Here is a 15,176-nt window from a genome sequence, read left to right on the forward strand (position 1 = left end):
ATGTGTTGTAAAGTGTTAACACATTTATTAATTGTACGTGGGCAGACAACTTCACACACCCTACCAGAATTCACTGTACCGATGTCAATTCCATATTGTATGTCTGTAAGTGTTATGAATCAGCCAATATGTGACATTAATTATCTGCATTTATCATTGCGCAAACTGACATAATGATCAATTATAGTGTAACACATCAGTAACTCTTTACTGACATAGAGAATTAATCCCCCAGTTTTCTGAAATATTCTGGAATTATCCTGTGCATGCTATATCTACCCAAATCCTATTTTTGTCCAAAAGTAACATGCTTCCATGGCCGAGAGGTGCAGCGTGCATGGCACAATGTCTGCTTCAGCAGCAATGCCACGTGCAGGTTCCACAGCGGTGGCTCTCCTCCCACCACCATGTTCACCACAGTTCACAGCTTCGCTCGTTCACCTCTTTTTGGAAACAGTTCCCTATAAAGTTCCAGGAAATTGCTTTACAGCTGTCTCACCTCCTTTGTTCACCCATAACTGGAAACACGAGGTATGTCTCACAGTTCAGTGACATATGACCACTTTCAGGAAATGTTTGAAAAAATGCTGAAAGAATGCAGGATGTTTGGTCTAAAAAAACAGAGAAGGGAGAACAGACAATAAAAACACCTTCCAGAATGAAGATTTCTCTGGAGACAGTGGAAATCAAGCATTCTCCATGCCCACTGAAAACAGGACAAGAAAACAGGTTCATTTTCTAAAAAGATCATCTAGGATAAATATTAGAAAAAACTTCCTAATGATACAGAGAGATGAGTCTTGGAACAACACAGGAAGGTTTGGACTTTCCTTTTCCGAAGTTCAGAAGAAGAGCTTAGGCAAACCTTGGGCAGGAAAGGTTGAGGGTGACACCCTCAGTGGATACTGTTGAACTAGGTGATCTGTGATTTTAGGATTCAGGCCTAGAGGACTGTCCTAGCAGGCTGACGCAGTTACAGAGCTGGAAGAAGCCCTGTATGGTGATGGTCGGCCATCCCATCCCTCAGGGACTCCTTAGGCAGAAATGGATTTGTCGTGCTCACAGAGGCAGTGCAGAGCAAAGGAGTCCCATAGCAGCTTTGGAGAAGAGCTCCCAAGGAATATCTTTTCTTCCATTTTCAGCCTCTGTAGTTGCAGAACTGGGGTTTCCCTCTGTCTTTACGCAGAATTCAGCACAAACAGACCTTTGAACACCACCGAAACAGAAATATCAAAAAGTGATCCTTTCCCACCTTGAGAAATAAGCACGTCCTCCCAAACACTCTTATCTCAAAAGCAGAAGAAACAGGCTGTGGAAACATTCAGTCTGGAAGTTAATCTTTTGAATAGGAGCTGAGTCTGAAGAGATTGTATACATATTTGTTTGTTTTGAGTTACCAATGCTGTTTTCATCTGTGGCTAAATAAAATTTTATAACGATTTTTCAAAAAGTCCAGCCTGGATTTTAAAGGAAGTATACAAAGTACATTTGTCAAATTTACTACTGGAGTAAGTGGCACCAACGCTGACTTTAGTGAGCGTAGTTTCTTACTGTTGTAGCTGACCTGGCCTAATTCAATTGGAAGCTGGACAAATACCTCCTTTGCGCCAAATCCACATTAATCAAAGCTTATATAAATCTCTTAATATCAATAATCCTATGCCTGCTAAACCCAGTAGTTATTTTGATTGTATCTGGCAAGATAAAATTATCTGTACTCAAAACCAGTGATTTGGTTTTTTGCCACATCATTGTATATTAACACAATCTGTCTTACAGCAATATATAGGTATGTAAATACACCTGCACACAAACACGTATATACAAATGTCTACCTATCCATATAGAGAATAGGTATGTGTTCTGCATACACGCCATATCACACCATGTTTCTGTAAGCAACAGAGGTCACTGTAGTACAGGACAAAGCTCCCTTCTGGCATCCACTAAAGGCACCCCTGCAGGCAGTTCCATATCAAGCATCAACACCTTTTTGGTGTGATGTTAGCTGAAAATCAGTCATGTTTCTATGATAGCAATGGAAGCAAGACATATTCACAAATAAATAGTTACAGGAAATGTCCTTGTTTGGGAAACAAATGAGCACTTGCTCTGGAAATGCTGCGGTACCAGTGAGATCCCGATGGTAGTACTTGGTAGCATCAAAGCTCTTTCAGTGAACTCTGTGTGCATTGGGCTGAGTGCACGTGCCTTTGTATACATAATTTCTCTCTCTGGTTTTCCCAGCTGTCTTTACCAGTAACACTTTCACAGAGCAGGCCAGCCCTCCTCTCTCCCAAATCCATTCATTCATTCTTCACTTAGGGCTTATTTTGGCTGCCAAAGGTGCTCCAGACACATTCTTTTTCTCCAACCAGCTCTTTTTCCTGTCATCCCTTGAATGTATTTTTGTGGCTGTAACATAAGAGGGGCATAACACAAAAGGAGGCCCCACTGAAGCGCTACACAACACTTCATTTACCAGCCTTCCTTCCAACACTACAGCTCTCAGCTTGCCTTTGCCTTTCCGTAGCAAAGGGGAAACAGGGGAAAACATGGCTTTGTTCCAAATGTAGGTTGTTTCCACACCACTAACTGATTAGGAGTTCAGTATAAATCAATGTAACTCAGTGTAAAGAGGTGAGCAGAGGTGTGAACTAGTACTTTCTACTGAAGTACAAAGTATACACAGTGCAAACGTTTCATAAATGATTTGAGCCTCATTTTTTTTTGTGTAACTGAAATACGTGCCACATGAAATACAAGCCAAATACATGCCAGTCATGTCAACAAAACAAGTTATTAGGACATAAAATGAAAATGAAATCCACGTTCTCTATTCTTTGTACTTCAGCAACAAAAGATGTCTGACAGCTCCAGAAGATAAAGATTACCTCCATACACTATATATCACATTCTTCTCCCTGATCTTTTCCCTTGAACTTTGGCACTTACTTAATCATTGAGGTCTTTTTTCAGGAACATGAGCAGCCTTTAACATGGAAGATATCTGAATGTGGAATCCTACATACAGTAAGTTTCACCTTAAAAAAGAAAAAAACAAGAGAAACCTTTATAGCTTGTTATATCTGATCAACATTTGTGCTACTATCCGACTTGTATTTTAACTAGCTAAATAAAAATACCCCGTTAAGAGAGATCAGTATTTTTTTGTTGCTGAGACTGGCTTTCTTTTCTTTAGATGGCTACAGCATCTGATGACCTCAACTTTCTCAGAAAAATTCAAATAGGAATGTGTTCAGGTATGAGTCAGAGAACCTGGATACTGAAATATGAGTCCATCTGAGAGAAACATAGGTATCAACATGTAGAAGATCACAGTGGTGTTAAGGCACCACTTAGAAATCTCCCGCATTCTTCAAAAAAAGTGGTATCACACAAGAAGATGTGTAGTGCTTGATAACCAATAGGAGGTATGTGTCTAGGGCTCTGCCCTCAGTATCTAAAACCACTATAAGCAACTACACATCCACTGGAAGCAATTGTTTATTTCCCCAAGTTTGCAATTCACGGGCCTTAGCCAAAAAGTACCAAGTAACTAATTTATGGTTGCCCGGTAGTATCTCTTGGGGTTGCTCAGACTCTTTGAGATCAAGTTCTTAAAGACAGTAGTGCTGACCTTGCATTCCCCAAATAGCCCAGGAATAAGAGCTGCTACATCAGAATGATGCTGAGGAGCTATTTGGCACTGAAGTTATTCATGCCAAACTCAAAACAGAGTAACCTGGTTTGAATGAAGCCACTTGAAATGCAAAAAGCAACTTGCTTTCTCATTTGGCCTGATTCATTTGACTATCACCTTCAGGTTAGTCAAGCTTACCTCCTTTCTCGTGGACCTGCTGATGAAGAAGTAAGCCTCCTCCACGTCCTGGGGTTGCAGATCATTCACAGCCACTATATGGTCTCCGTGATTAAACAAACATCCCAGTCGGCAAGGACCAGTCCACTGTGAGACACTAGGGTATTTGGAGGAGAGGTAATAAAGGAAACATACGGGATATCCAGTTACTGCTAACATAATGGCAATGGCTGAACAGGATTGCATTTATGGCACTGCCCTCTGGAAATAACACACAGGTTGAATGACTTTGCAACTTTTTGATCTGGTTCTAGCTGAAATCAAGCTGCTTTATCCATCCCAACGGGTCCTCCTAAAAGCACACGACACTGACATTGCAGCCTGTTAACAAGTGAGACTGGTGCTAGCAAGGTCACCAGTGAGAGTTGGGGATTCCAGTTCAAAAGCAGTCAGCCAGACTACTGCAGGTACACGTACACTGCTGCAGATGTTTTAGCCCTATGTTTGACTGAGATGATTTCCAAAGTCATCCCAAAAGAATGGAATTAAAACTGATTATAATATCTTTTATCTATGATATAACTGCGAGGATCAGAGATCTGTTCCTGTCCTGATGGGACCCTTATGGAAATTCCAGTATCTCTTTCCTGCTGGTCTCTGATAGACTGTCCTTGATGACAAGCTATTTAGAATTAGCTGACCTGACAGTCAGACCTAATGCTCTGTTCCAAATTCTTTCAATATGAATTTCCATTGAGAAAGGTCTGTAAATTTAGATGTAGATCCAATTATTGAGATGGAGTCCCATTTCCAGCCCCTTTTACAATGGTATTTTTTCTTCTTGCTGACAGTGGCTGAAACAAAGCGACTTGCTGTGCACACAGTGCCCCTGATCGGTGTGAATATGAGAGCAACAGCAAAAGGCAGTCTCAGTGCTGTGTGGCAGTGAAAGACCAACAGGTAGCACAGAAGTATGCACTGAACGTGTTTTCTGCTCCCTCTTCTTTATCCTAGTCCTTGATATTGAAGGTCTAGGGAGTGCACTAATTTCCAATGGGACTATTAATAAGATGTATGTGCTCTAGCCCATAACACCTACTTGTGAAAAATCTCTGTGTAGCACTCATTCCTACCACTGAAGCAGTGCTGGGATTTATTTGGAGATAATTTTATGCTGGCATCCCATCTTAAGTCAGCTTGATTTATGTAACATAATTTAAGTTTTCACTTACAGCTCACACTTAACTAGAGAGTCTCAGAATGCTTTGCAGGCACTACTACTTAAATTACAAAATGATGTGATATAGGTCAATAATATGAGGCTAACAGGTTAAAGGGAAAAAAAGGTAAGAAAGGATTTGATGAAAGAGAGTGAATCACTGAATTTACTAGGTTTGGAAATGGTTCCCTCTGTGCCCATAGGTTCCATGTTGTCACCCTTTCCAGTGACAGACAGGTTTTATGGCTTTCCAAAGGACTGTCACCTCTTTCCACAAATCCCCGTTTTCTTCATAAGACTTAAGTATATATAAGGGGGTACAGAAGTCAAATAAATGGGACTTGAAGTCTATCACTTCAATGTGCTTCCTAAATTTTGGCTTTGTCATCAATAACAAAGGGTTATTAGGAACTGATACTAAAGCCTGCAAGATTTTTGGTTGAAAGGCCCCATTTACCCTATCACAAGATATATCCCCCACTATATCTCTGAGACGTGCCATCATTGTGGTTCACCAAATCAAAGGTAAAACTGACAAGCAGTAATTAGCTGATTTCACACCAACATTACAAGAACAGCTTTTGGGGTGGGACTTCACCGCTAATTATTACACAGCATGCTAAGGGATTTTGATTCTATATAGCCCTTTTCAACAGCAGTTGAAATAGAAACTCAAGTACATCAAGAAGTCAGAAAGAGCAGAAAGGAATCACTGAAGTACCAGCACACACTGACCTTGCCCTGTTCTGCACTGCCAAAACCGTACATGGATGCGTATGGTTGTACATTTCTGTACCTACACTGATTGTTTCTCATTCACATCTGACAGGCACATCACAAGTCATCCAGAACTTACCATATTTGTCCTGCTGCTTCGGTAAGTTTTAGGTAACTGTTAATATCAGCCAGGGGCATGAAAATATCCAACTTCTGCAGCTGGGTCTCATTTGTAACTTGACTGTGAGAGAAAACATCAGAGACCAGGCACGCTCTACCAGTACCCCAACTGAAATCCACAGAGAAGACATATCTGTCTTTTCTGCAACAAAAATGGAGAAGACACTTACCTGAGCAGTATAGACAACTGAACCACTGAAAGTGGTAATGAATTTTGCCTTCTCTGAAGGGTTGGCTGCTGGCTGGTGCTGCTTTCTGGGAGTTTTAGGTCTCTGTTTGCTTCCAAGCCTCTTGGACACGCACCATTGTCTTGGCATTCGGGAGGAGACAGGAGCCCATCATGTCTGCACGTGAGCTGGCAACTCTCATCCAGCAACCTGCTGAAGAGGCATGGTGGTAAAAAATGAACTGGTTTGGCCATTCCAGGTACTCTTGCTGTGTTTGAAGCTGGATCAAATAGCCATCAGTGAAGCAAAGAATAACAAGTTCTTGTAGAATATCCAGTGGACAAAATTACAGCTAAGTAAAATAAAGTCCTTCTAAAAGTGGACTATAAATCCCAAAATAAACCTTTTCAGTATTTAAAGACTTTATTAAGCCTGAAAACACTCCAGCTAACAACATGCCTTGAAAAAGAAACTGAGTACAGATTGTTGGCCTTGGCTGTACTGGCTTCTGCAGGGATGTCATGCTGTCCCCTGGGAGATACAATAATTCAGATGTGCTTGAACGCTTTTTAGGTTTATGATGAGCCTTATAATGCCTGGAGCCAACTCCCCTTCACGCCCCAAACAAGACTAGGGTTAGTAGCAAAAGCTGCTCTTGGTATATTTTAACTCAGATGGCATCGGCTTGTGAGGTTTCTATAGTAATTCCGTCCAGGGGCTCTCAAAGACACAGATGAGCTTGAATAAGTCTATTGGAATAAACTGGTTTGTGGGTCTGCATTTCCAATTGCCTCCCACTATGTGGCATGAGACTTGACTGTCTGTAGGTGGCAGGCCATAGCTAACAGCTAACGACCAGTCTTCTGGCTCAGGAGGTATGGTTTTACCGTGTATAGTGTGTATACTCCGTGTGTATACACAGTATACTGTGCTACATGGTGGAGATTGTAAAGTTTACTTGTGGCGCTACAACTGTGACAAAAAGTTCAGGTCTGTCTCCGTGACACGCCAAACGCTGTACCTTAAAAGTACACAGCATCAGACCCGTTCTTTGGATGGGAAAATGGAAGGAAGGAGAGGACCTACTCAGGATCACATAACTTCTTACTGGAAAAGCTGGGAGCTAATGCCCCATGTCTACCTTTCTCTTTTGACCACTAACTAATGCTGCCTGCTTTGGAGCGTACCTGTCTGAAAGGTTGCTGGAGCGTGGCTGCGGTATCTGAGTAAAGTGCTAGGCTGTTATGTCATGAAAACCTAGAAAAAGTATGAGTAAACAAAAAGTGCTGCATCCTATAGTCAGAGCCTGTCTAAATGCATGAGTTTGCAATGGGAGTTTAAATTTCATGTTGATGAGTTTGAATTTCACTCTGGTATTCCCACGAGTTCTGAACTTTCTAAACCAAGACCAAAGAAGGACTCATTCAAACAAGATGCAGCCCCTAGATATTGTTATGTAAATACCACAAATGACAGCTGTATCTTTACCACTGTGTCACTTTTAATTTGCAAAACCTTAATGAAGTTGCTACTTACAGTGATTTCATTGACATATAAATGTTCTCCTTTACTGGGTTCTTCTGCACTGGCTTCTCTTGCACAGGGACATCAGACTCAGCTGTAGGGTCAGGCTTTGGAACTTCAGTAGTGCACTGTTGGAAAGACGTTACAACATAAGATGTAAATGTCCTTGCTCTGCCTACAGAAAAGATCTTACTTTCCTTATTTTGTTCAGTGCTCATGCTGTTTAAACACATTGGCTAATATAGCTTGGCTTTCCCCAAATAAGTCACTTCCCAGAAACCATGAGCTAGAAAGGTGCTTGAAACTTAGAAGTTAATGTTATCTGGTATTATTGACACTACCATTTGCTTTCCTTTCAGGCTGGGACATGTCCAGCTATATTCTAAAGTACTACCACAAAAATTTTGTTACATTTTAATTTAAGCAGGCTGAAAAAAAGTCTTGTACTTTGGGTGTGCTTAACTTAAAGCACTTCGATTATATGACAAAATCATATTGTTAATGCCCTTCAATTGGCTGTACAGTCTTTGGAGAGAGGCTGTGACTTCTGCAGAAGACTGACTACTTAGCTTCTCCTGACCACTAACTACATGGGAAGCCTAGAGAAATTAGCCTCCCAAATCAGATGCCCAAATTTGTTTAAAATTACCAGTATGATTCCTCCTGCTCCCTTGTTCTACAGTGAAATGTAGATACCAAAATGTTTCACAGTGTTTTTAAAGTACTGCTTCATTTTATGCAGCTTACTGATGCTTGTACAGAATTACATTTTAAAATATATATAATAATATACAGCTACATTTTCTAAATGAAGTTTTCACTTTTGAAAAAAAAACCCTGTGATACAACAGGCAAAAGCCATTTACAATGAAACAGATAATTTGGAGAATTTCAACAAAATCAGCAATGTTTTTGTCAAAATGCCACTTTCTACCAGAAAGAACCTTTGAATGTGTCTAGTGTATTTTTTCTTGTACAAATGAAAGCTCTATTACTTACTGCTTTATCTATGTATTTCTTTTGCAAGGTACCAGTGGTTCCTCATACCAGTTCCTCTTTGGCTCATTAAATGTCTCCTGTCTCCTTGGAGCTATTAACAAACCAGCAGAACTCACAATTGATAAACTACCTTTGCTAAAATATTGCTGGGAGTTTGGTAATAGTCATCTTCGTCCTTTTTGATGTCTTCATCTGTATCCGATGACAGCAGATTTTCCTCACTCTTTCCTAGATTTTTATCCTGTTAAAAGAATGGTTTTGTATTTAACAGGTTCAGTTATAGAGATGGTTTAACATGTATTTTTCCATTTACATGGAGAAGTAATAGAACCAGCAAATATCTACAGAAAACAGGGGAAGACGTTTCTCCTTGGAGAGAGATATGCTCAGAGCCAGTCTGTTTTAGGAACAAAGTTTCTGTAGTTGTGCTCCTACTTATACTTTTGCGATCCACTGTCCACGGACAAAACTGGCCACTAATATTAGTACTTCTCATAGATGGATTTGTGGTAATCCAGCAGTTGCAATTGACTGCATGTTCACGACCAAAATAAAATCAAGTGGGTTAAACACTTCATGTATGAATCTGCATGCATGTAGGGTCACTTGTGTGCAAAAGATTTTTTATTTGCATTCAGTTCTAAAATCCTCACACTAGGAAAAAAAATCTGTAAGAAATCTAGAAGTCGATTGGGAGATATTTGTCCTTTTTAAGCACCTTTTAACTGCTATCAAGTAAAGAATGAATTTGGGATTTCCCTGACTAATGAGAAGTCTATTAACTCATACTTCTCCATGAACTAGAACATACCCCAGAGGGCTGGAGAGCTGACATTGAATCCTTTGTGTGTTGGGTGATAGTCTGCCTTCACAAATACCTGAAATACTAAGTTTGCAGCAATTTGGTAAGTCAAGGAGAAATTAATCCCTCCACCAAGTTTACCTTTCTAAGTCACAAAGATAAATTATTTTTTTTATGTCTCCTTGTTGACTTCACTATAATGAAGAGTATGGTAATTAGTATTTAGCTGCCTTCCAATATAATTCCCCATGCCGTGTTTGTGATGCAACCGTTTTTTATCTCTCCACTTACGTCCTTGGTTTCCATGGTGACCATTTTAATAATTGCTAAACATGCCACAGAATATATTACTGTTTTCAAGGTAAAGTAAATTAAACTAATTACTCTCTTACATGTAAAGAGAAGAAACTGGCATTGAATAGAAATTAAAGATGATGAATTTATTTTTGTTCCTTGTTGGTATAAATGACATAAAAAGCATGTGCTGTAGGAGTCAGAACAAACCTGCAAACAGTCCTTCAAGACGTGCATAACAAAACCCCAGCAGGAACAAGACTGGCTCTGTGGTCATGATACAAAGTCACGAACGAGTTTCCTAGTGACTTTTCAGGGGCTTTGGATCAATCAAACGAGTAAACACTTGGGGAAAAGGGGGAAGAGGAGGTGATTTTATGAAGTCTTGAGATCCTCCAGCTGCTAGGAAATTTCAGAGAGGAGACAGCACTCATCAGCTTCCCAAACTGAGCCCTCAGTCACTGACAGTGCCTACCTTTTGCCAAATGCAGGGTTTCCCCTTGGCGCCATTGCAGATTATTGGGACGATGGGAAGGAGAAGGTTAAGCTGCAGCAGCACTGCATTTCCCCAAAGCAGTTTGCCAACATCTCCGTTCCTCCAGATGCTTTACAACCAGAGCAGTGCAGTTAACCTCAGTGTACAACTACTCTCAGACGTACAGCTAAGCAAGTTCTTTAAGTCTCTGTTGAACCATGGTGTGGATTTACATGAGAGAGAAAGAGATGATGGAGAAAATTGGCTGTAGCACAAGATGGAAACGATACCTGGAGAACAACTGAGGAATTGTTAGTTTTAGGCTCCTTAGGCAAAGGGTCAAAAGTTATGTGTTGCCCTTGGACAGAGGAACTTCTCTTTCAAAAAATCAGGTGTGTCTAACAGACATTGAAGCCAGACTCCTGACAAAGATGCCTAGGTGCCTGCAATATAGTAATGAGCAGTACAGAGTGATACACGTCAGGGCTCCTTATTTTGGTGCATTTCACAGAATCACAGAATCGTATAGGTTGGAAAAGACCTTTAAGATCATCGAGTCCAACCGTAAACCTAACACTACCAAGACCACCACTATACCATGTCCCTAAGCACCTCATCCAAACGTCCTTTAAATACCTCCAGGGATGGCAACTCCACCACTTCCCTGGGCAGCCTGTTCCAATGCTTGACAGCCCTTTCAGTGAAGTAAAATTTCCTAATCTCCAGTCTAAACCTCCCCTGACGCAACTTGAGGCCATTTCCTCTTGTCCTATCACTTGTTACCTGGGAGAAGAGACCGACCCCCACCTCTCTACAACCTCCTTTCAGGTAGTTGTAGAGAGCGATAAGGTCTCCCCTCAGCCTCCTTTTCTCCAGGCTAAACAGTCCCAGCTCCCTCAGCCGCTCCTCATCAGACTTCTGCTCCAGACCCTTCCCCAGCTTCGTTGCCCTTCTCTGGACACGCTCCAGCACCTCAATGTCTCTCTTGTACTGAGGGGCCCAAAACTGAACACAGGATTCGAGGTGCGGCCTCACCAGTGCCGAGTACAGGGGCATGATCACTTCCCTAGTCCTGCTGGCCACGCTATTTTTGATGCAGGCCAGGATGCCATTGGCCTTCTTGGCCGCCTGGGCACACTGCTGGCTCATATTCAGGCGGCTGTCAACCAACACCCCCAGGTCCTTCTCTGCCAGGCAGCTTTCCAGCCACTCTTCCCCAAGCCTGTAGCGTTGCATGGGGTTGCTGTGGCCCAAGTGCAGGACCTTGCACTTGGCCTTGTTAAACCCCATACAATTGACCTCGGCCCATCGATCCAGCCTGTCCAGGTCCCTCTGCAGAGCCTTCCTACCCTCAAGCAGATCAACACTGCCGCCCAACTTGGTGTCATCTGCAAACTTACTGAAGGTGCACTCGATCCCTTCATCCAGATCATTGATAAAGACGTTAAACAGAACTGGCCCCAACACAGAGCCCTGGGGAACACCGCTTGTGACCGGCCGCCAACTGGAGTAAACTCCATTCACCACCACTCTTTGGGCCCTGCCATCCAGCCAGTTCTTTACCCAGCGAAGAGTACACCCGTCCAAGCCATGAGCAGCCAGTTTCTCCAGGAGAATGCTGTGGGAAACTGTGTCAAAGGCTTTACTGAAGTCTAGATAGACAACATCCACAGCCTTCCCCTCATCTACTAGGCGGGTCACCTTGTCGTAGAAGGAGATCAGGTTGGTCAAGCAGGACCTGCCTTTCCTGAACCCATGCTGGCTGGGCTTGATCCCTTGGTTATTCTCTACATGCCGTGTGATAGCACTCAGGATGATCTGCTCCATCAGCTTCCCCGGCACCGAGGTCAGGCTGACAGGTATTGAAAGCAGGTATTTCAGGTATTGAAAGCTGTGTGTTGAAACAGCTGATACTGAATTGCTGAGTCAGATAGTCAGATGTGGTTTGGTAGCTCCAAAATGTGGATTGAAAAGGAGTCAGGCCCCCAAACCTCTCCTGGGTGGCTGGGTCCCTGCCTGCATGACTGGACTCAACTGACATTGATAGGCCTGTTTGCATGAGTAATGGCTACTGACCAAAGAGTTTCAAGATCTGGGCCTGGATGAGGGAACCACCGATAAAAAGGAAAATGAATCAGATACTAGAAATGTGGAGTCATACTTCTAACAGGACGTAAATACAAGGGATTAATCTGGAAGTCAGCTGTCTAGACATCACTGAACAGAGAATAGATCCAGAGATGTTAGCAGATGCTGAACTTATGAGGCAAGCGAAATATTTTTATCGAATGAACATACAATTTTGTTTCTTGTTAGCTCTATGGCAAAGTTATTTATTTTCACACATGCTGAAAGAGAAATATGAGCTTCCCGCTATTCCCTCTGCTTCAGGCTAAAAAGGTAAAATCCAAATTCCTTATCTTTCAACCCTCATGGTCGGTCTGTCCTAGTTCGAACAGTTGCATACAATACATGCTCTCTGAGGCACTACGAGAAGAATTAATGAATGAGATGGAAAAGGCAGGCATAAGAAAGAGACAGAAAGAGTGCCTTGGTATGCATCCAGAGCAGCACTGGTTAAATCAGACTAAGGGTTAACTCAATGCATTTCAGAGCTCATATACTCACAACTGAATTATTGCAGCTTCATAAAGTACTGTGCATCAGCTGAGCTAACTGCGCATAGCATTGCAATGTAGTTTCAACTATTTTCACTACTTTCCACTAAATTTAGCTGTGTTATCTTATACTCGCTGTCAGCCTGTACACATGGATGGTGACTGCAGCACATGATTTACCACCCTGTTAGCTACGGTAGCAGAACAGATTCTTTTCCCTGTATCTCAGCCACTCTAGATCATAGTCCAATGCATAAACTGCTAATAAAGATAGGTTTAAACTCAGCTGTCAAACTGCAAACTGGTGTGGTGGAGCCTTGGTTGTGCCTTCTTTTCTGTTGACTCTGCTGCAAAGGCAATAATTCAGGACAGCGGATGGGTGAAAACCATCTGAAACTGCTGCAGGTGTTTGTTCCGGGAACATGGGTCAGAACACTTAGCCAATAATATGTGATAAAATTCATCATTGCATCTTTTAAAAGCATTCCTGCCAGATGGAAGCTAAATTACTTGAAGTCATATTTATGCTTACAGAAGGTCAGTCCTGAGGTGTGCCTCAATTTAACAAGCCCTTGTTCTGTAGTTCAATTATATTGATTCAATTGCTACTGGCAGAGGCTGCAGAAAGAAACCATTTAGGAAGACTGTGGCACAGCTGAGAAATGTGATAGGAGAAGCAAATCTTCAAGCAGTGCAGCTTCAGAGTTTTCTTGATCAAGTTTGTGAGAGCTGCCACAAGTTGCAATTGCTGCACAGAAACTCTGAGGATCTGCCTCTAAGAAAGAAAGTAAACAAAGGGTATTTCAAGCAAGTTCTTAGAAGGTTATTTTCAGTGCTAAACAAGACAACAGACTAACTATATTTAGGAAACTTTCATAGTGAAAACCAACTCAGTGCACTGGGAAAGTAGATGAATAATCTATAGTTAGAGATACTCAGGTGAGATGAGAGCCAGTAGTCATTTCTGCTGACTGAACAAGTCAAGAGCTGTTTGATTTGTTCTGCTTACCAGGCTTGGAAAAACTTCTCTTGGTGACTCACACCGAGCCTGATGAAGGCCGGGATCTGAATTAGGCCTGTTGTTGTATTCTGAGGGACCATTCTCCTGTATACAAAAGAAAAAAGTTGACTCCTCCTAAAGATGTTTCACCTGGCAGCTTCCTCCAGCTGGGCCATCTGCACACAACTTTGTGACCAGAAAAAGCCAACACTCCTTTGGCTGCTATTCAGCCTGTCACCAGAGGATGGGGACTGCAATTGCTCTGGGACAGCAGCAATGCTTTCCTTCCTTTCTATTTAAATATTGAGGGGGAAGATCTGGAAGGCACAGAGGAACTGGACCTGGACTCCCCTCTAGGCTTTACAGCCTGAAGAAAGAGACAAAAGCACAATCACAAAACAGGAGGAATGTGGGAGGCAGCTGACAAAACAATCATCACATGGCTTTGCCAAGGCATGTCAAAGCAAATCTGCAGGGGCTTATTTTATGCCCACTAATCTTTGCCAGTCAGTTGAGACAGCCAATGAATATAAATTCTCATTGCCATCAGCACCTGCCTTTACTTACATGCAGACTTTCCTCAAAAGTCTTTCCTTTGTGGGGACTCTCTGATGTTATCATCCAGGTCCTACTCAGGAACCCCACCAGAGAGCAGAACAGACCACCCAGGCACCCATTGCACAAGCTCTGAAGAACTTTTCATGGAAAAAAGCAACTCCACAAATCAAATTTCACAGTCACCCGTAGGAGCAAAGTCATTATTAAGGATGGCTAATCTGTTTACCTTCTGGTAGCTTTGCCTTTCCGGGAAACTGGTTGTATCTACAGAATTCGAGAATAGTGGCAAAGAGGAGGGCCGGCTTCTGACTTCTGGATTTGGAAGGTCTTGGTTCTAGAAATAAGATGACAGCAGCATAAGAAGACAAGCACCTGATGGGCAGGGACTGCAATGTATGAACACATCCCACTAGTCCAAATTTCACTTCTAATGGCTCAGAGAGGGTGTCTACATGGCATTTTTCAAGCAGGTATAAATTTGCCCTGCTTGCACTTTGAGCTGAGTGGAAGCTGTAGGGAGGCAGGTAGCTTAGTGCTGAATCTGAACTCGTAGGCCTGGCTGGCTGACAAAGTGCAGAAACTTGGGCCTGAGCTTGAACTAACAGAGCTTCCAGCTGCTCCTACACTGACAGACTAGATGGGGATCAGTTTGTAAAACAGCATGTAAATATAACCAAAAAGCTCACGGTAAGAATAACACACAAGTTTTCATTCTGACGCATCAAAGGTGCAGTTCATTGCAGCATAATGTCAATCATCTCCTAATTTCCATGTAGCTTACTCTTCAAAGAGATTCCTTCAAT

General features: G+C 42.2%; 1 protein-coding gene across 4 annotated transcripts in view; it reads right to left on the reverse strand.

The window, feature by feature from the left end:
• The window catches only part of PLEKHS1 (pleckstrin homology domain containing S1), a 22,624-nt gene continuing 7,448 nt past the window's right edge, over window positions 1-15,176 (reverse strand). Inside the window, exons 7-15 of one of the 4 annotated variants that reach the window (XM_075504508.1) lie at window positions 14,600-14,707; window positions 13,825-13,920; window positions 8,757-8,867; window positions 7,640-7,755; window positions 6,107-6,313; window positions 5,896-5,997; window positions 3,842-3,977; window positions 2,944-3,044; window positions 1-1,204 (exon numbers count right to left, since the gene is read on the reverse strand). In XM_075504508.1, the coding sequence (XP_075360623.1) occupies window positions 2,976-3,044; window positions 3,842-3,977; window positions 5,896-5,997; window positions 6,107-6,313; window positions 7,640-7,755; window positions 8,757-8,867; window positions 13,825-13,920; window positions 14,600-14,707 (945 nt within the window). In that variant the 3' untranslated portion in view covers window positions 1-1,204; window positions 2,944-2,975. Of the gene's footprint in view, window positions 1,217-2,943; window positions 3,045-3,841; window positions 3,978-5,895; window positions 5,998-6,106; window positions 6,317-7,639; window positions 7,756-8,756; window positions 8,868-13,824; window positions 13,921-14,599; window positions 14,708-15,176 lie in introns of all 4 variants that reach the window. The other 3 variants (XM_075504507.1, XM_075504506.1, XM_075504509.1) reach the window with 3 other exon arrangements.

The sequence above is a fragment of the Mycteria americana genome, chromosome 6 (genome assembly GCF_035582795.1).
Source record: "Mycteria americana isolate JAX WOST 10 ecotype Jacksonville Zoo and Gardens chromosome 6, USCA_MyAme_1.0, whole genome shotgun sequence".
Classification (NCBI taxonomy): domain Eukaryota; kingdom Metazoa; phylum Chordata; class Aves; order Ciconiiformes; family Ciconiidae; genus Mycteria; species Mycteria americana.